This window comes from Simochromis diagramma, unplaced genomic scaffold (assembly GCF_900408965.1).
Source record: "Simochromis diagramma unplaced genomic scaffold, fSimDia1.1 OVJJ01000430.1, whole genome shotgun sequence".
In the NCBI taxonomy this organism is placed as follows: Eukaryota; Metazoa; Chordata; class Actinopteri; order Cichliformes; family Cichlidae; genus Simochromis; species Simochromis diagramma.
This window is the reverse complement of record NW_024387258.1, coordinates 1,425,152-1,444,746: the sequence shown is the minus strand read 5'-3', so window position 1 is coordinate 1,444,746 and position 19,595 is coordinate 1,425,152. Positions and strand designations below refer to the sequence as shown.

General features: G+C 42.8%; 1 protein-coding gene across 2 annotated transcripts in view; it reads right to left on the bottom strand.

Moving 5' to 3' along the window:
- The window catches only part of lrrk1 (leucine-rich repeat kinase 1), an 83,596-nt gene that overhangs the window by 26,185 nt on the left and 37,816 nt on the right, over positions 1-19,595 (bottom strand). For both annotated transcript variants that reach the window (XM_040002199.1, XM_040002197.1), the window contains exons 14-25: positions 16,185-16,297; positions 15,642-15,856; positions 14,989-15,153; positions 13,236-13,408; positions 12,942-13,062; positions 12,046-12,205; positions 9,431-9,609; positions 9,254-9,351; positions 8,560-8,731; positions 8,313-8,485; positions 7,622-7,761; positions 1,600-1,903 (exon numbers count right to left, since the gene is read on the bottom strand). In XM_040002199.1, the coding sequence (XP_039858133.1) occupies positions 1,600-1,903; positions 7,622-7,761; positions 8,313-8,485; positions 8,560-8,731; positions 9,254-9,351; positions 9,431-9,609; positions 12,046-12,205; positions 12,942-13,062; positions 13,236-13,408; positions 14,989-15,153; positions 15,642-15,856; positions 16,185-16,297 (2,013 nt within the window). The remainder of the gene's footprint in view (positions 1-1,599; positions 1,904-7,621; positions 7,762-8,312; positions 8,486-8,559; positions 8,732-9,253; positions 9,352-9,430; positions 9,610-12,045; positions 12,206-12,941; positions 13,063-13,235; positions 13,409-14,988; positions 15,154-15,641; positions 15,857-16,184; positions 16,298-19,595) is intronic.

Genomic DNA, 19,595 nt, shown 5'->3' with positions numbered 1-19,595 from the left:
GTCATGTTGGAAGACCCAGCCTCGTTTCATCTTCAAAGTTCTCACTGATGGAAGGAGGTTTTGGCTCAAAATCTCACGATACATGGCCCCATTCATTCTGTCCTTAACACGGATCAGTCGTCCTGTCCCCTTGGCAGAAAAACAGCCCCATAGCATGATGTTTCCACCCCCATGCTTCACAGTAGGTATGGTGTTCTTGGGATGCAACTCAGTATTCTTCTTCCTCCAGACACGACGAGTTGAGTTTATACCAAAAAGTTCTACTTTGGTTTCATCTGACCACATGACATTCTCCCAATCCTCTGCTGTATCATCCATGTGCTCTCTGGCAAACTTCAGACAGGCCTGGACATGCACTGGCTTCAGCAGCGGAACACGTCTGGCACTGCGGGATTTGATTCCCTGCCGTTGTAGTGTGTTACTGATGGTGACCTTTGTTACTTTGGTCCCAGCTCTCTGCAGGTCATTCACCAGGTCCCCCCGTGTGGTTCTGGGATCTTTGCTCACCGTTCTCATGATCATTTTGACCCCACGGGATGAGATCTTGCGTGGAGCCCCAGATCGAGGGAGATTATCAGTGGTCTTGTATGTCTTCCATTTTCTGATGATTGCTCCCACAGTTGATTTTTTCACACCAAGCTGCTTGCCTATTGTAGATTCACTCTTCCCAGTCTGGTGCAGGTCTACAATACTTTTCCTGGTGTCCTTCGAAAGCTCTTTGGTCTTGGCCATGGCGGAGTTTGGAGTCTGACTGTTTGTGGCTGTGGACAGGTGTCTTTTATACAGATGATGAGTTCAAACAGGTGCCATTCATACAGGTAACGAGTGGGGGACAGAAAAGCTTCTTACAGAAGACGTTACAGGTCTGTGAGAGCCAGAGATTTTCCTTGTTTGAGGTGACCAAATACTTATTTTCCACCCTGATTTACGAATAAATTCTTTACAAATCCTACCATGTGGATTCATGGATATTTTTTTCACATTCTGTCTCTCACAGTTGAAGTGTACCTCTGGTGCAAATTACTGACCTCTGTCATCATTTTAAGTGGGGGAACTTGCACAATCGGTGGCTGACTAAATACTTTTTTGCCCCACTGTAGTCATATTTCACTATAATACAAAATAAAGCATGTAGAACATTTTACTACAAGCACTTTATAATCACAAAAACGAAGAAAATGCCATTTCCATTCAAATGCTGGAGTTTCTAGGTGGTATTCTAATTATAACTTAGAAAATAATAAAATCAACTTTCTTGTTGTTTTTCTCTAGTGTCTCCAGCAAAATATGGTTTGAATTCTACACTATATAATGCAAAACTACTATCAAACATCTGGCTCACAAGGCATCCAGAAAAAAAGAAACAAATGATAATTTATTATGTGTACATATTAACCATACAACATATTAAAGTTAAGAGTTTCTTAAAGAAGGGCTTTTAACCTCAGACCTTGATTTCTGTCCTGCTATCTTGCCTTACGCCTATGTTTTTCTTTGAAATTAAATGATGAGAAACTTTAAAGTCAAGCTCACAATCAACCAGCAGAGTAAGATTTCATAGGTTTCAGTCTAAACAATCTATGAAATTTTAGAGTTTACCGTGCAGGGAAGTCAGTCATGAAGAGTTCTGGGACCAGCTCTTGAAGAGGAACTGGCTGATCAGGATGCAGAGGACACACGATGTGTTCCTTCTCCACTGCAGCCAGTACGCAGTCCTCCATGTTAAAATAATAGACCCCTGCTTCTCTTCCTTTGTCATCTTCACATTTTACACCATCTCCATCCTTGCTGTGTTCATTGGCTGGGAACTCAACCTGATTCTTTTGGCCCAGGGAGGCACAGAGAGAACAAGGGGCATACTGCTCTACAAGAAGACTCCCATCACTTTCACTGCCAGTCAAAGCTAGAAGAAAGTAAAAAAAAGTATGTTCACTTTATGTACAGATGTAGCAGAGGGCTGAAAATCAGAGTTGATGCACAACACAGAGTACTGAAAGCACTTTCATCCATTCACACAAGGATTCACAAAACACTTTTACTCTTTAAGGGGCTGCACTGACACATAAGTAATTTGAATAATTCGATTACAAAAAATTCTTGAGACAAGGCTCTGTAGCACACCGATGTGTTAAACCATGCAGATGCGAGCCTTTCATCTTCATTTGCGATAACGTATTACGTACATATGTACAAACGTATTCAGGATCAGCCTATGAATGAAAAGTTTGACAACATGAAGCCCACGCAGTTCCCAGTTTGAAAGAAAAACACAGCAGAACCAGTGACAATCACCATGGCACACACAGTTTGACGAGGAGCTGGAGTCTGCGGCACAAACACTCTGTTCTGACAAAGACAGGGCTCTCAAAATTTCAAAATCCCTGGTAGCCCTTCGGGCAGGGACTCTTCAGTTTTTGGTAGCCCAAAATAAATGTAAGTAGCCCGAATAAAAAAAGAGAGCAATTTTTTGATTGATGTTTTGTTTCCTGTTTTGTTTCCTTTACAATATTATACTTTAATGTATAATATTGTAAAGGAAACAAAACAGGAAACAAAACATCAATCAAAAAATTGCTGAAAAACAAATTACAACATTGTATAAAAATTACAATCATCAACTCAAATACTTGGTTCTAATTGAACAGAAATCTCTATGAACTTGTAAGAACTGTGTAGGACATGAATCAGTCTGTGTCAGATCCTGAATCTGAAATTTCCACTGAAGTCACAGGGTAAGAGGCAAGTGGAACCAAGATCGAGGCCATTTGCTTTTTGAAGTTTGCAAAGACTGCTACATTGTGCCAGTGGTAGTTCACTCTTTGCAACATAGTACGCTGTTCTAAACAGATTTTTCAGGTTTATTTTTAGTATGTTATTTGCAATTGGTGTTTGTTCTGGGAAAGATATTGCAGACTGAGCAATAATGCGTTTCTTGCATTTCTCATGGGTTCTAATGGGGGCCTTTCTTAAAATGACTGGTCCCAGTAACAAAGGCGCTTGTTGACTCAGAAATCCAGGGAAAACCAACAACACACGCGGCAGAACATTATGTTATTTACACGGGTGCACATAAGTGGTCCGCATGTGCGCATTCGCTGTCAAAATAAAAGACGCGCACCAGATAAGAAGTTGCAACGCGCGTTTGCGTCCATATAAAAAGCAGTTTTTGTCTGCTAGAGTGGGATTTTCACGGCACATTTCGCACCACATCTCTGTGCGTTCATCATTTGTTTGAAGCCAGCTCACCTCCTGCAACCACTTTTCCGAGAATACGTGCTTCTTCTGTGGTTCGGACTCCTTCTGACATTTGTTTGGAGGTGGAGGAACACCAAAGTAATTGCTTAAAGGAGCTTCTTCGACATCTTTAAGAGTTCTAAACAAATGTCTGTCCTCCTCCAGAAAATCTTATGTACGCAAACACGCGTTGCAACTTCATATCTTGTGCGCGTTTTTTTTTATTTATTTTGACAGCGAATGCGCACCTGCGGACCACTTATGTGCAGCCCTGGTTATTTAGCTCGTCATATTGCAGCCACAGAAATTCTTTTGTCCATGAAACCATAAAGCTGCACTTTCTTTTTGCCTTATAGTCTGATTTGTCATAACTTTTCCGTTTTGTGGTAAGCTTTTCTTTGGCTGTCACTTCTTCACCCTGACCTGTCTTATTTGGCTCAGCAGAACTAAAATATATATTCTGCTGCTTTTACACACGCACTCACATAAGCTCAGCGATTCTCTGCGCGATCAACCTCTCACATGTTTAAGCTGCGGGAGATTTCACTTGTCATGTTTGCATAGTAAGCTAACGATTGATAAGACGATGTCAGAGGAATTGGTGCACAAATTATCATCACTCACAGATCAGTGCTGTCGCTCTCTATACACAGTTCGCACGATTGCAAAGTGAAAGCAAAAAAACAAGCGCAAATTCAAACGCGATTTCTATATGTCACATATTGACAGTGGGTCACCGATGCCAATGACATAATTACTCAGCTACATTTCTGAAAGAATGCAAAAGCATTGACATATATTTTTCCTTCCTACAATAGCCCGACGGGCAGGGAAGAGATAGATTTTGGTACCCCGACTGAAAAAAATCGCTAGCCCCGGGACGTCGGGCTAGCGATTTTGCGAGCCCTGAAAGAGCAAAGAGGCGAACCTGTTACTGAGATGGTGAGCTCCCGTTGAGATAAAGAAAACATGTTTCAAGCATCTAAAAAAGCAACGCTGTTCTTGTGCTCACCACTAAAAACTTTACAGGGAAAAAGCGAGCGCGACTCATTCATTGACGTGAAGAAAGCAAACTTTGTAGCTGCTCCATCATCGCTGCTTGTTTTACATAGTGAAAGGTCTGCCGTAAGCCTCCAGAAGCTGGATTAAAACATGCAGATGAACTGTTAAATTAATCTGATACCATGTTCAAAGTCCGAGGGATGAGGGGAATGACCCGCCAATTTCCAGGGGGTGAGGTCACTGAGGCAGTTAAACAACTCCTTGGTGGCAGAGCCCCTGGTGTGGATGAGGTCTGCAGAGTTCCTGAAGGCTCTGGACGTTGTAGGGCTGTCCTGGTTGACACGCCTCTACAATGTTGCGTGGAGATCAGGGGCAGTACCCCTGGACTGGCAGACTGGGGTGGTGGTCCCCATCTTTAAGAAGGGGGACCGGAGGGTGTGTTCCAACTACAGGGGATCACACTCCTCAGCCTCCCTGGGAAAGTCTATGCCAGGGTGCTGGAAAGGAGAGTTCGTCCGCTAGTCGAACCTCGGATACAGGAGGAACAATGCGGTTTTCGTCCTGGTCGCGGAACACTGGACCAGCTCTTTATCCTCTCAAGGGGGTGCATGGGAGTTTGCCCAACCAGTCTACATGTGTTTTGTGAACTTGGAGAAGGCATTCGACCGTGTCCCTCGGGGTGTCCTGTGGGAGGTGTTGCGGGAGTAGGGGGTGTCTGGCCCATTGCTACGGGCCATTCGATCCCTATACAACCGTTGCAAGAGCTTGGTTCGCATTGCTGGCAATAAGTCGGACTCGTTCCCGGTGGGTGATGGGCTCCGCCAGGGCTGCCCTTTGTCTCCGGTTCTGTTCATAATTTTTATGGACAGGATTTCTAGGCGCAGCCAAGTGGCGGAGGGCTTTCACTTCGGTGGCCTCAGAATCTCATCTCTGCTTTTCGCGGATGATGTGGTTCTGTTGGCTTCATCGGGTGAAGGTCTCCAGCTCACACTGGAACGGTTCGCAGCCGAGTGTGAAGCAGCGGGAATGAGGATCAGCACCTCCAAATCTGAGGCCATGGTTCTCAGCCGGAAAAGGGTGGAGTGCCCACTCCGGGTCGGGGATGAGTTCCTGCCCCAAGTGGAGGAGTTCAAGTATCTCGGGGTCTTGCTCGCGAGTGATGGGAGAAGGGAGCCGGAGATCGACAGACGGATTGGGGCTGCAGCTGCAGTGATGCGGACGCTGCACCGGTCCGTCGTGCTGAAGAGAGAGCTGAGTGTAAAAGCGAAGCTCTCAATTTAACGATCGATCTACGTCCCTACCCTCACCTATGGCCACGAGCTGTGGGTAGTGACCGAAAGAAAGAGATCGCGGATACAAGCTTCCACCGCTTGTATCCGCAATACAAGCTTCCTCCGAAGGGTGGCTGGCCCCTCCCTTAGAGATAGGGTGAGAAGTTCGGCCATCCGGGAGGGGCTCAGAGTAGAGCAGCTGCTGCTCCACATCGAAAGGAGCCAGCTGAGGTGGTCGGTGCATCTGATAAGGATGCCTCCTGGGCGCCTCCTGGGCGCCTCCTGGGCGAGGTGTTCCGGGCACGTCCCACCAGGAGGAGGCCCCGGGGCAGACCCAGGACACGCTGGAGAGATTATATCTCTCGGCTGGCCTGGGAACGCCTTGGTGTTCCCCCAGACAAGCTGGAGGAGGTGGCTGGGGAGAGGGAGGTCTGGGGTTCTCTGCTTGGGCTGCTGCCCCCACGACCCTGCTCCGGATAAAGCGGATGAGGATGGATAGATGGACCATGTTCAAATTACACAGCTTTCTGAATACTGACAGCAACCGTCCTATTTGACATAGAAGCGATATGTGTAGCAAACAGGGCTGAGTTTTAAGAAGAACATAAGATGTACTAGACCATGTTCATTTCAAGGCTTTAGTAAGATTTTCAGATCGAAAGTGAATTAATATAAAATATTGTATTAATGAAATTGCATTAATATTTAAAAATATAAAAATAAAAGCCAATAATGCACATGGGCCAGTAAAACTGAGCCACTGACAGTTATTAGGTTGGACATTATTAATATTCATTAACATCTACACCATCATAACGTCTTGTTTTCAGCAGCACAAAAACTTGCCTGTTATTAATGTCAGAAAGCCTATATTTAAGAAAATATAACATTATAATTAAAATTACAAATTTTGCCACGTGAATACAATAAAAGATTTTTTGGGGACAGATGTAGTATGCAGTAAAAATTTTAGTCATTGCAGTTTCTACAATGGAAGCCAATGAACAGCTCATTCCTCTTTTAAATATTTATTATGGCGCTTTAAAAAGACAAAAGGGGGGCACGGTGGCACAGTAGTTAGCACTGTTGCCCGAGTTTGATTCCATCACCTGGCCGGGGACTTTCTGCGTGGAGTTTGCATGAATGTGAGTGTGAGTGGTTGTCTGTCTCTATGTGTTAGACTGGCGACCTGTGCAGGGCCTCTTGCCTTATGGTAGCTGCGATAGGTTCCAGCCCCTCGGCGACCATGACAAGGATAAATGGAAGAGAATGGATGGATAGACGGAAAAAGGCAAAAGTGTTTCTTATCCAATTACTTGATTAATCTATGGAATAATTGATAGACTGCTCGATGACTAAAATAATTGACACCCCGATGTATGCATCAAAGGCAACTTTGCTGTCTCGCCCAAAGACACTTCGACATGTAGACTAGAAGACTCAGGTTTCATGAGTGGGTGTGAATGAGTGAATGAGCCAAGTTGTGTAAAGCTGAGTGCTCAAATAGAGTAGTAAAGCTCTCTAAAAAACAGTCCATTTACCATTTACCATAACTGACTTCAGGTTGAAGACCCCTGGATAAAAGCAAATAAAAGAACTCATGCAGCACGTCTCATTCACCCATCACATACATTCATACAGCATATTTATTCTCCACCTAAACCCCTTTTATAACATTCATGTACCCAGTCACACTTTGATGTATGCCAACTAACACTGGATCCACAGCAGTCTACTATGATACTATATCTGTGAAAGAAAGTTGAACCATATCCAGTTGGCATTGCTCCACCTCCTATATTAGCTCAGATTCCTTCTCCATTAGCTTAGAGCATGGTTAACATACCCCCACCCTCAACTTTGTCTGCCACCCAGCATACAATATACCCAACCCTAATGTCTGCCCCCGCCCTTCCCAAGTGGTGGGCCTACGGGGAAGCGGATTCATATCATTTCCTCAGGCTGTGCCCAAGCGAGCCAAGTGAATCCAGACCTCCCAGACTTTTTTCAGTGGGTATTTTCAATGCTACCAGGTACAGCTTGATACAGGGGATTCACATACTGTGAGCTGATGCTCTGCTAGGGTACTGCAAAAAAGCACGTAGTGTACTGACCTGGGAACCACTGCTCTATCAGAGAGTTGACATGGTCTGTGATGAACGCCATAGCAGAGAAATCCCTGGTCTCTGACTGACAGATAATTTTTATGCCTCCACTCTTCTTCCTCTTCCAGTTAACATCCGATGACTCCACACTGCACAGACATAGACAAGTATCTGCATCAACTCAAAGGATATTCAAATAGCAGAGAAGACGAGGCGCTGGCTTTTCCATGTCTCACTGCTCAAAATCAGCATCAAAGCTGGAATATTCGTCCTTTGCACATTCTCCATTTTAGGCCAATTTTTATGAAAGTAGTGGCCCACATTTCAGATTTTCTTTAAACAGAAAATGTTTACATCCCTTTAGCGTGTTGTCTTATTTTCCACTTGCTTTGATTATTAAAAGCACTCAGACGTACTGTGATACATATGAACACAATCTCAGCTATAAATAACAATAATAAAAAAACACTGAACATTGACAATAACACAGAAGCACGATAATAGAGATGACTATAATATCAGTAATTGTTAAAGAAATTTGATAAAACATTTATCTTTGAACTTCCGAGTTTACAAATGAATCATTTCAGAAACTACAGCAAAAGGTCGACGCCCTTAAAATTCCCACCATGTACGTCCAATCTTAATTATTTGTCTAATGAATATTTGAATGACCATATCTTCTAGCTCCAGCTCTTACCTGAGGTAACCTCCATCGAAAGTGACGAGAAGTCCTTCCTTCCAGTAGATAGTCTGGCTGCGTCGGACTCTAAAGGTGCTACAGCGGCTCCTCTGTTGTGATCCGGTAAAGCTGTAGATCACAGAATTCCTGCTGTGCCGGCTCCTGGTGCTTTTTATTTTGCTTTCAAATGACTGCATAGATGCAACATTTTAGGCCACGAAAGTGAAAAACTCACAATTAAAATTGGAGAATGAAGAGAAACTACCTGCATGTCCATTTCTTGGAGGCTTATAAGCATCCTGGCAATGAAACGCTCCCAAAATCCAGCAGGAACGAAGCTCATCTTGAAAAGGCGTTGGAGGGTGTTGTGGGTCTGCTGGCGGAAGCCATGAATGTCCAGGGCTGGCTTAGGGGGAAGTAGATGGGGCAGCAGATAGCTGGAAGATGTCAAAAGGAAAACAAATGTTCCCGGTGTATGAGAATGTACTGAGACACACTGCACTCTCATAGAGTAGCAACTTGTCAATCACATCACAAGTTGCTTTATCTTCCTTTAACCTCCTACGACCTGAAGTCTTTCATGGCAGCTTTTCTAATTTCTCTGATTGCAACCTGATGAATGTAAAAACAAAGAATTATGTGATTTTTTTTAACCTGATTTTTGTTTTGAAGAAAAATGAGATCCACATAAGAGGACAATAGCTTTAAATTATGATACGACAGTGGTAGTATGATGTCCTCGTAAGTGGATATCAGGCCCTTGTAGAGCGAAATTTAGTATTTTGGTCTAGGCAACCCAAAATCCGATGTCCACATATGTGGACGCAGGTCCTAGGAGGATAATAATTTTAAGTTGTATATCATACAATCCTCCTGCTGCCCATTTGACAATGTTTCCTCAGAGCTGTTTAGGACCTGTAATGAGTAACTACTGCAAAGAGAGAGACAGAAGAAATTACCTGTTGTTGGCCACAGGCAGGGCAATCTCAAACTTGGCCAGAAATTGGAAATATTGTTCCTCGGTCTGCTGTGTGAACCCTGTTCCTACCAAAAGCATCTGCACAACAGATACCACAATAGATATTAGTTCAAAACACCAGTTTCAACACACAAAACAACAGAAAGGCAAGTCTCACCCTGAGGTCTTCAGTTTGGATCACTCCATTTCTTGCTATATATCGAGAGGATTTGAGGTGTACGATCCTCTCCAAGCATTCTGACAGCCACACGGGACATAGGAAGTAGAGAGTGCAAAGCCCATGGCTGGTGTCAGGAAAGTGGAGCAAGGTTCCAGTTTCTATCAAGAAACCGATCGCTGGTTGTCGGGAAGAAAGGAGAAAAAGGAAAAAACAATGAAGAAATAACACATCGATGTGGTGATGCTTCACAAATAAGCAGCATTTAGAGTGGAAACCTCTGCCTAGACTGCTATATAACGTTATACTACAGTGTATCTCTAACGAACTAGGCAGCTCATTAAATCTCCCTTTAAGACTTTCTGACCTGTTGAGTCAACTTGAAAGGCAGATGTGAAATGTAAAAATAAGATTAGAGGTCAAATGTCACATTATGGGCGACCGTGGCTCAGGGGGTTGGGAATCGCATCTGTAACCGGAAGGTCGCCGGTTCGATCCCTGGGCTCTCTGTCCTGGTCGTTGTGTCCTTGGGCAAGACACTTTACCCTACTTGCCTACTGGTGTTGGCCAGAGGGGCCGATGGCGCGATATGGCAGCCTGGCTTCTGTCAGTCTGCCCCAGGGCAGCTGTGGCTACAACTGTAGCTGCCTCCACCAGTGTGTGAATGTGAGAGTGAATGAATAGTGGCATTGTAAAGCGCTTTGGGTGCCTTGAAAAGCGCTATATAAATCCAATCTATTATTATTATTATTATTATTATTATTATTATATTGGGATGCAAGCTTGAATGTGATATTTATAGTGAACCAGTATCATTAACACCCCCAAACCACGTCCCCATAGACACTGTGTCTGCTCCCAGACCACCAACACACAGAGCAAACGTGAGCACAAGGGGCAGCAATCTTCCACTCCAGCTTATTAATCAGCCAAAGAGTTGAGCACACTTTAACAGTAAGGGTAAAAACATGAAAATCTACATTAGTATGAACAGCTCTCACAGGTTACTCCAGCTGTTTGAAAGTATTAGACCCTTGGGGCTCCGTTTTCCAAACCACTAAATTGAACCCAATTAGTTACTAAGTGCACTGATCTAGAGGGGAGCTGCTGTTAACAGGTGTGGCTGTTCTATCTGCAGAGGCAGGGAAGACACCTGGAAGGTTTCCAGGTAGTTGGTACTGAGCTAATCCCCTCACCCATCGGCTCCATCTAAGCTCTGTATTGCCTACTGGTAAAGACTCACAATCCACCCACTTTAGTCACGTTCTAGATCTTGTTCTGACATTGAGATAGAAACTGAACATTTTAGTATGTTCATGGATGTTAAAATCCGTATCTTAGCTGAGCACTAAATCTGATAAAAAGTCTGAGACATTCTAAGTAAGGCCCAGGTGGACGACTGATGAGAACAAATAAAACAGGCTTTAAAATAAATTAAAACTCTGTCTGGGTCTTTGTCCTCAAGTGTTGGGGATTTTCTCTGCATTATTGTCTTTATGTAACAATATAAAGCACAGTGAGACAACTGCTGTTGTGATTTGGCATGATATAAATAAAACCAAATAGAACTGAGTTTCCTAAATGTTGCCAATGAAAGCAAAGGCAGTAGAATTAATGAAAGTTTGACCAAGGTAAAAAAAATATCAAATAAAATCTACGTATAATAAGAATCTCCATTTAGTCTTCCCTACATCCCAATATGTTCAAATATGTACAATATGTACAAACAATGGCAGTAAGAAACTGTTTCTGTGCATCTATGCATAGCATTATTCTCACTTTGACTTTCTGAATAACGTATAGTCCTTGAAAAGGTCAAATGTGACATTTCAAAGCTTTATACAGTACTTCTATATGTCGACAACATACACCACACTTAAGGATCATAGTTTCTAAGTTACAAGTTCCAAACAATCATATTTTTCTTAAACCAACAAAGCAGTGAAAATGAACTCAAGGACTGAGGAGCTAATTGATTCTTGAGGTTTGCTCTAAAAGCAAAGGCGTCCTCATAGACACTCTTGCTTAAATGCATAATCCTGCATGTGTATCATATTTGATACAAGTTTTTGAGACCTCTACATGATCACTGTCATTTTTCTGCCCCTTAAAACAAGAAATGAATTGTAAAAAATGCTGGCGGTAACAAATATGATACAAATTTAAACTCGTATGCGCAAAAATATTTAATCTATTTTTTACATTTGTCAAAAGTTTCAATAAACAAATAAAGTTGTTTCCAATGTTGTGGCAGCAAAGTGTCCATGTAAATAAACTGGATTATCTCTAGTTTTATGCACACAGAAAAATATAGAAGGCTTTGTTTTGTACATTAAAACGGAGTACTTCTTTGGAATCTCTTTAAGTGGCAACTTAATGTTAGGAGATACAATGTTACCAAAAAGACTGATATGGTAATGTACACAGCTGTTATGTTCACTGTTGTTGGCTGACTTTATTCAATGGCTTTGAAGGAGACACCTTCCACCCACTCACTGACTGGTGACTCTGTATTGGCTCATCACATTACATGGAAAAATGTCCCAAATAAAGAATGTAAATGTATGAATTTTCATAAATGATTTCCACATTTCAAATGCTTGCTGTCATAATACCAGTCTGCAGGTCTTCGTAATCTCTGATGTCACTTCCTGGGTTTTGTTCAATGATGTCATTTAGCTGTGCATCAGTTAGGTACTGGACCTCTCCTTCGGAATGTCGCCTCTCCTTCTCGGCTATGACTATTTCCTGGAGTGCCAGGTAGCTTCTGGGAATCTGGAGGAGACAACAGTGGTACAAATTTACTTTGCTTTCAAGTAAAATAGGAACCCTATGCTATCACTTTAAAATTGTCATAAAAAGTTCATACAGAGTCCTGTATTTATACAAAACTGGCACCACCTGTGCGACCCCCTCAGTCTCCTAGTAGACACAACTATGGTATCAATTTGAAAATTCTAGGTGACTTCCTTCACCGGTTATCGCACTCACAAGAACTTGCACTTAAGGTTGAGGGATAATATGTTTATTATAAGTGAATAAATAATTAAAACTTCTGCATAGAGTTTGCTGACAAAACACATGGTTATAAAGATTACTATATCAGTTTCCCACTGCTAGGTCATTTAAAATAACTCTTAAAAACACTGTATACATTTATACAGAAAGCAAACACTATTTCTGAAGGGTCAAAGTGCAACACTGTCTCTGCATGTACATGATTATAATCGATCGTGGCTCAAGAGTTGAGAGTTCGCCTTGTAATCGGAAGGTTGCCGGTTCGAGCCCCAGCTAGGACAGTCTCGGTCGTTGTGTCCTTGGGCGAGACACTTCACCCGTTGCCTACTGGTGGTGGTCAGAGGGGCCGATGGTGCGATATGGCAGCCTCGCCTCTGTCAGTGCGCCCCAGGTAGCTGCCATCACCAGTGTGTGAATGTGTGTGTGAATGTGTGGATGACTGGATGTGTAAAGTGCTATATAAATACAGGCCATTTACCATTAGCTTGCTTACCAGTCTGCCTAGCAGTTTGCCACCACAGGCTAAGCTGCTGTTATCTTTCATGGAGAGAACCACTTGGTAGATCAGCATCTTTAGACCATCAAATCCCTCCAGAGTTTTACAGGACACTTCACTGAAAACCAAGAAAAGCACGCACGCGTATACAAACACACAAAAGAATAAATACTCCGAAAAGAGATGATCTGTAAGATGGTCTGTAATTTGCACGAAGTAAACAGAGCAAAAGCAATATTGGCATGGAAGTCGAATGTTAATAAGCAATAGAAAAGTTAAATGTGCACTTACTGCAAGTGTTTGCAGGTGATATCAGGGTAACCAGCAGCTCGAGTCCCTGATGGGGATCGACACAGAGCCAAAACGTAAGCCCTCAGTGTCGCCAGTCTCTCCGTACGAAACTTGGTATCAATAAGATCCAGATGTGTTCCCACTACAATCACTGCAGAGTTAGGGGCCCGTGCCTGTAGCATACAGCACACAAGCAATGACATAATAACTGAAGCATAAAAATGACAAAATAACCTGAAGATTTGATTTGTAAAACAGAGAATGAATACCGATGTGTCACAGGTGTATCTATTCTATTAGTTTAATATCAATAATCACTACTACTGAATTTTTTTTTCATGGTAGATGTCAGTTTATTATATAAGATCAATTCATGCACCAAGCCACATACATTTGTTAAAGATCTTGGGCTCTAACTAAACCTGGAATCAACACACCACACGCAGCTCTGCTGTTGCTGGGGTCACTAGTCTGACATAGACTTACATTGACTGACACGTCTGTCTGGAGTAAAGTTTCTTTTCTTCTTTTTTATAGCTAAAACTCAAAAGACAAAGAACTTGGAAAACATTTCACTGTGGTCAAAAAAAACAAACAGAAAAAATCCAGGAAGCCCAATTAGAGACTATCCTTCAAAAGACAATTTCAGAAGTGATGGAAGCAACATTCTTTCCATTAACACGACTGCCATGTGGCTCGTTTATTTAGTCAAAGAACAAAATTCAGTTTCTTTAAACCGGAACACCTTCCACTCACTCTTACCACACACATATTTTTATTACAGAAAGCTCATCAGGTTCTTATACCCAACGACTTGAGTCTTTAAGAAAATAAAAATGGGGAGGATGTCACCAGGGGATCCACTTGCCCAGTTAGGAGGTCACGGCCCTGAGTGTGCCGACTACCACGGTTGCCTTCACCTCTACATCTTCTCGAGCTCCTCTCTCAGCCCTTATGTTCCTTCTTCCTGCTGTTGCTATCACGTGGTATAGCTATTATATCTATTACTACACCCTTCACTGGACACTGGACACAGGACACTGGGGCGTGCAGCTCTGATCACAGCTGACCCTTCTCAGCCTGGACACAGTCTGTTTGACCTGCTCCCCTCAGGCAGGAGGCTCCGGTCCATTCGCACCAGAACCTCTCGCCATAAGAACAGTTTCTTCCCCTCTGCTGTTGGACACATGAACAATAACCGTATGACTGTTCCCACCACTAACACATGACCCTACGCTGTGTTCACTGCATCATTCCATGTTTGGCACTGATCACCACCTGCACTCATGTATATATCTTTCTACGTAGCACTTTTAATTCTTATTCTTATTTTTATTTTCATGTCTATTTAAGCTTAATTTATGACAGTATGTTTGCACTGAAGCACCGGAGCAATTTCCTAATGTTGTAAACCCGCTCAACATTTGGCAATAAAACCCTTTCTGATTCTGATTCTTCCTCTGCTTGTCCACCACTACTACTATGTCCGGTTGGTTAGCCATCACCAGTTTGCCCATCTGGATCTGCAAGTCCCACAGAATCTTAGTCTGGTTATTCTCAGCTACCCTTGGAGGGGTATCTAATTTCGACCTCTGGACTTCCACGCCATGCTCAGCAGAGATTACACATGTTCCTACATATTGCTGCTCTATGACATCCACACTTTTACACAAATCTCCCTCATGCGCCTCCAGCCTAAACATCCTGTATGAATTGTCATATCTCTCACTATTGCAATAAAGAAAAAAATTACCTCTATGTTGAGCAGCCATGTCTGCAGGTTGGCCACAGCTTCCTCTCCCATTGCAAGGTTCCAGATGACCACATACAAAGCCTTATCAGTAAAGAAACACTGGTTCACTGTGGACATGCTGGCCTGACCACCAATGTCCCACACATTGAAAATCACAGAGTCTTTCTGTGGGCAGCAAAATGAGAGCTAGGTCAACTTTAAAGCATGAACTGAATTTGAGAATAGGTGATGATGATCTCGGAATACAACTAACCAGTGCAAAAAAACCCCCCACTGTAAATAAGTTTATTACTTTCATTAAAATTGAAAATAAAAGTGGATCCCTTTGTATTTTTGTACCCACCCCAACCCCTTTGGTTTAACAGTCCAAAGAATTTCTTGTCATGTCAGAAATGATTTTCTTTCATGGTAGTGTTTAAGCTAATCATAGCACAGTATGAATCCTTCTCCACAAAGATGCAAACTAACTTTGAGTGGAGAGATGTTTGTCCTTGCTTAAGAGCGTAATCGAGTAGTTGCAGGGGTCCCTGACCACAGTGCACTGTGCAGATTTTTTTATCTCTAAAATTTAGACCATATAAGGGTCATAAAATGATTAATAGAAATATCTGTGTGTGCGTGCATAAATACTACATAATGTCGGTTTCCCTCACTTTGTTCTTGCCTCCACTAGGTTTATCCAGCTCCCAGATGGAGGTGGAGATGCTACATTCTGCTGGGGTGAAGGGGGAGGCTTTGCCAGTCTGCAGAGCCTCGAGGAGGGCTGACTTGCCCTGCCGTGGTGGACCAATCACCAGCATCTTTAACAGTTTACAACGCTCTGCTTTTCGAAGCTGTGCCCGGAGGAAAGCCAGGACCGATGCAGGACCTGCGAAACCAGCGTTAGAGAATATGATCACATCTCACAATGACAGGAAATAACAGCTGGCAACAAACCCAGCACACTTCAATTTACTTTTAAATGCAATGCTTAGAACTTATGCTAACTTTTTTAATTGTTCATGTACATTTATAAAAAAAGTAATTTTGAATTTTCACTCCTTGCATGTGTTTGTAAAGCAACATATGATGAGGTAAGAACCAATATAAATGTTATGAACAACAGACTATAAACAAAAAACCAAAAAAAAGAAGCCGGCACATACAAACCCCTCGATTAGACACAGTCATTGAACAGAAAACGCAGGTGGAAATACCTTCTTTTCTTATTTCGTGTGGAACATTAGTAATGTTGAGGTCTTCGATGTCCAGGTGCCACAGACTGGAGAGCTGACCAAGCTCTGTTGGAAGCTCCCGGATTCCAGGATTACTGATTCCAGAGAAACTACATTTCAATAGTCATGTATACACGATTATACATCTGTTGGAAGCTCCCGGATGCCTCCAGGATTACTGATTCAGCCAGAGAGAAACTACATTCAGTCCTTCTCGAGAGCAGTGATGTTTTGGGGCTGTCGCCGAGCAACACGGACTTTCAACTCCCGCCACAGATTTTCTATGGGGTTGAGGTCTGGAGACTGGCTAGGCCACTCCAGGACTTTCAAATGCTTCTTACGGAGCCACTCCTTTGTTGCCCGGGGGTGTGTTTTGGATCATTGTCATGTTGGAAGACCCAGCCTCGTTTCATCTTCAAAGTTCTCACTGATGGAAGGAGGTTTTGGCTCAAAATCTCACGATACATGGCCCCATTCATTCTGTCCTTAACACGGATCAGTCGTCCTGTCCCCTTGGCAGAAAAACAGCCCCATAGCATGATGTTTCCACCCCCATGCTTCACAGTAGGTTGTTTTTCTTGGGATGCAACTCAGTATTCTTCTTCCTCCAGACACGACGAGTTGAGTTTATACCAAAAAGTTCTACTTTGGTTTCATCTGACCACATGACATTCTCCCAATCCTCTGCTGTATCATCCATGTGCTCTCTGGCAACTTCAGACGGGCCTGGACATGCACTGGCTTCAGCAGCGGAACACGTCTGGCACTGCGGGATTTGATTCCCTGCCGTTGTAGTGTGTTACTGATGGTGACCTTTGTTACTTTGGTCCCAGCTCTCTGCAGGTCATTCACCAGGTCCCCCCGTGTGGTTCTGGGATCTTTGCTCACCGTTCTCATGATCATTTTGACCCCACGGGATGAGATCTTGCGTGGAGCCCCAGATCGAGGGAGATTATCAGTGGTCTTGTATGTCTTCCATTTTCTGATGATTGCTCCCACAGTTGATTTTTCACACCAAGCTGCTTGCCTATTGTAGATTCACTCTTCCCAGTCTGGTGCAGGTCTACAATACTTTTCCTGGTGTCCTTCGAAAGCTCTTTGGTCTTGGCCATGGCGGAGTTTGGAGTCTGACTGTTTGAGGCTGTGGACAGGTGTCTTTTATACAGATGATGAGTTCAAACAGGTGCCATTCATACAGGTAACGAGTGGGGGACAGAAAAGCTTCTTACAGAAGACGTTACAGGTCTGTGAGAGCCAGAGATTTTCCTTGTTTGAGGTGACCAAATACTTATTTTCCACCCTAATTTACGAATAAATTCTTTACAAATCCTACCATGTGAATTCATGGATTTTTTTTTCACATTCTGTCTCTCACAGTTGAAGTGTACCTCTGGTGCAAATTACTGACCTCTGTCATCATTTAAGTGGGGGAACTTGCACAATCGGTGGCTGACTAAATACTTTTTTGCCCCACTGTGTGTGTGTGTATATATATATATACATATATACACATACATATATATTAGGGGTGCAACGATACACAAAATTTACGGTTCGGTTCGATACTTTGGTGTCACGGTTCGATATTTTTTCGATACAAAAAAATGTTCATGCCTTTTTAATTTGTCATTTATTAAAATTATAAATATATATTTTAACTCAAGTACAGTTTTTAAATTTAACCCTAACCCTTGTGCGTTGTTTTTTTTTATTTTTGACAGCGAATGCGCACCTGCGGACCACTTATGTGCAGCCCTGGTTATTTAGCTCATCATATCGCAGCCACAGAAATTCTTTTGTCCATGAAACCATAAAGCTGCACTTTCTTTTTGCCTTATAGTCTGATTTGTCATAACTTCTCCGTTTTGTGGTAAGCTTTTCTTTGGCTGTCACTTCTTCACCCTGACCTGTCTTATTTGGCTCAGCAGAACTAAAATATATATCCTGCTGCTTTTACACGCTCACTCACATAAGCTCAGCGATTCTCTGCGCGATCAACCTCTCACATGTTTAAGCTTGCTGCGGGAGATTTCACTTGTCATGTTTGCATAGTAAGCTAACGATTAATAAGACGATGTCAGAGGAATTGGTGCACAAATTATCATCACTCACAGATCAGTGCTGTCGCTCTCTATACACAGTTCGCACCATTGCAAAGTGAAAGCAAAAAAACAAGCGCAAATTCAAACGCGATTTCAATATGTCACATATTGACAGTGGCTCACCAATGTCAATGACATAATTACCCAGCTACATTTCTGAAAGAATGCAAAAGCATTGACATATATTTTTCCTACAATAGCCCGACGGGCAGGGAAGAGATAGATTTTGGTAGCCCGACTGAAAAAAATCGCTAGCTCCAGGACGTCGGGCTAGCGATATTACAAGCCCTGTATCTGATTGAGGAATCACTCATCTTTGGAAAAGAGAGTTTATTACAGAGAAATGTCTCTTTCCAAAATAAAAGCTATACTATCCGCTTCTTCTGGGCTATATTCTCAGCAGCATAAGGAGAATCATGTGCTAACAGCTGTCTAAATGACTCGGCTAAAGTTAGTAGCATGCTTGCTTGTTTTTGTCTGCTTCCACTTGTCTTTGCACTAGGATGATGTCGGCGTAAATGTGCAGTCATATTCGTTGTGTTCCCACTAGTGCTTTCAGGTTAATCTCGTTGAAATGACCTTAACGCCACAACACGGCAAATCTCCGTTAACGAGCTACCGCCGATCGCTCCGTGCATGGGGCTAGACGGCAAACACGTTAACGAGCTAACTGCGCTAACACACTAGTTCACACCAATGTAATTGAGCATTGCATGGCACATCCAACATACTGTTTTACTTTAGTCCATGACTCGCTTACCTTCAGGGTCATACGTCACATGAAAACCAAAATAATTCCAAACGCCAGATCTGAATGAGGTTCAATTTGCCTGTTGCAAGTAGAGCTTAACTTCTGTCTCGCTAGCTTGCCCTGCGCTCTTCCTTCTGACGATGCTGTCTGTGTTGAGCGCTCAGTGAATCTGCGTTCGACTACTCCGCCTAGGCTGCACTGTCGAGCCTAGGCGGAGTAGTTGAACGCAGATTCACTGAGCGCTCAACACAGACAGCATCGTCAGAAGGAAAGTTGATAAAATAAATTACAAATTTTGTATTGTTCGATACATATGTGTACCGAACCGAAAGCACTGTATCGAACGGTTCAATATCGATACGAATATCGTTGCACCCCTAATATATACACATATATATATACACACATATATACATATATATATACATATATACACACACACACATACACATATACATATATATATATATATATATATATATATATATATATCTGTCGAGCCTACTCCGCCTAGGCTCGACAGTGCAGCCTAGGCGGAGT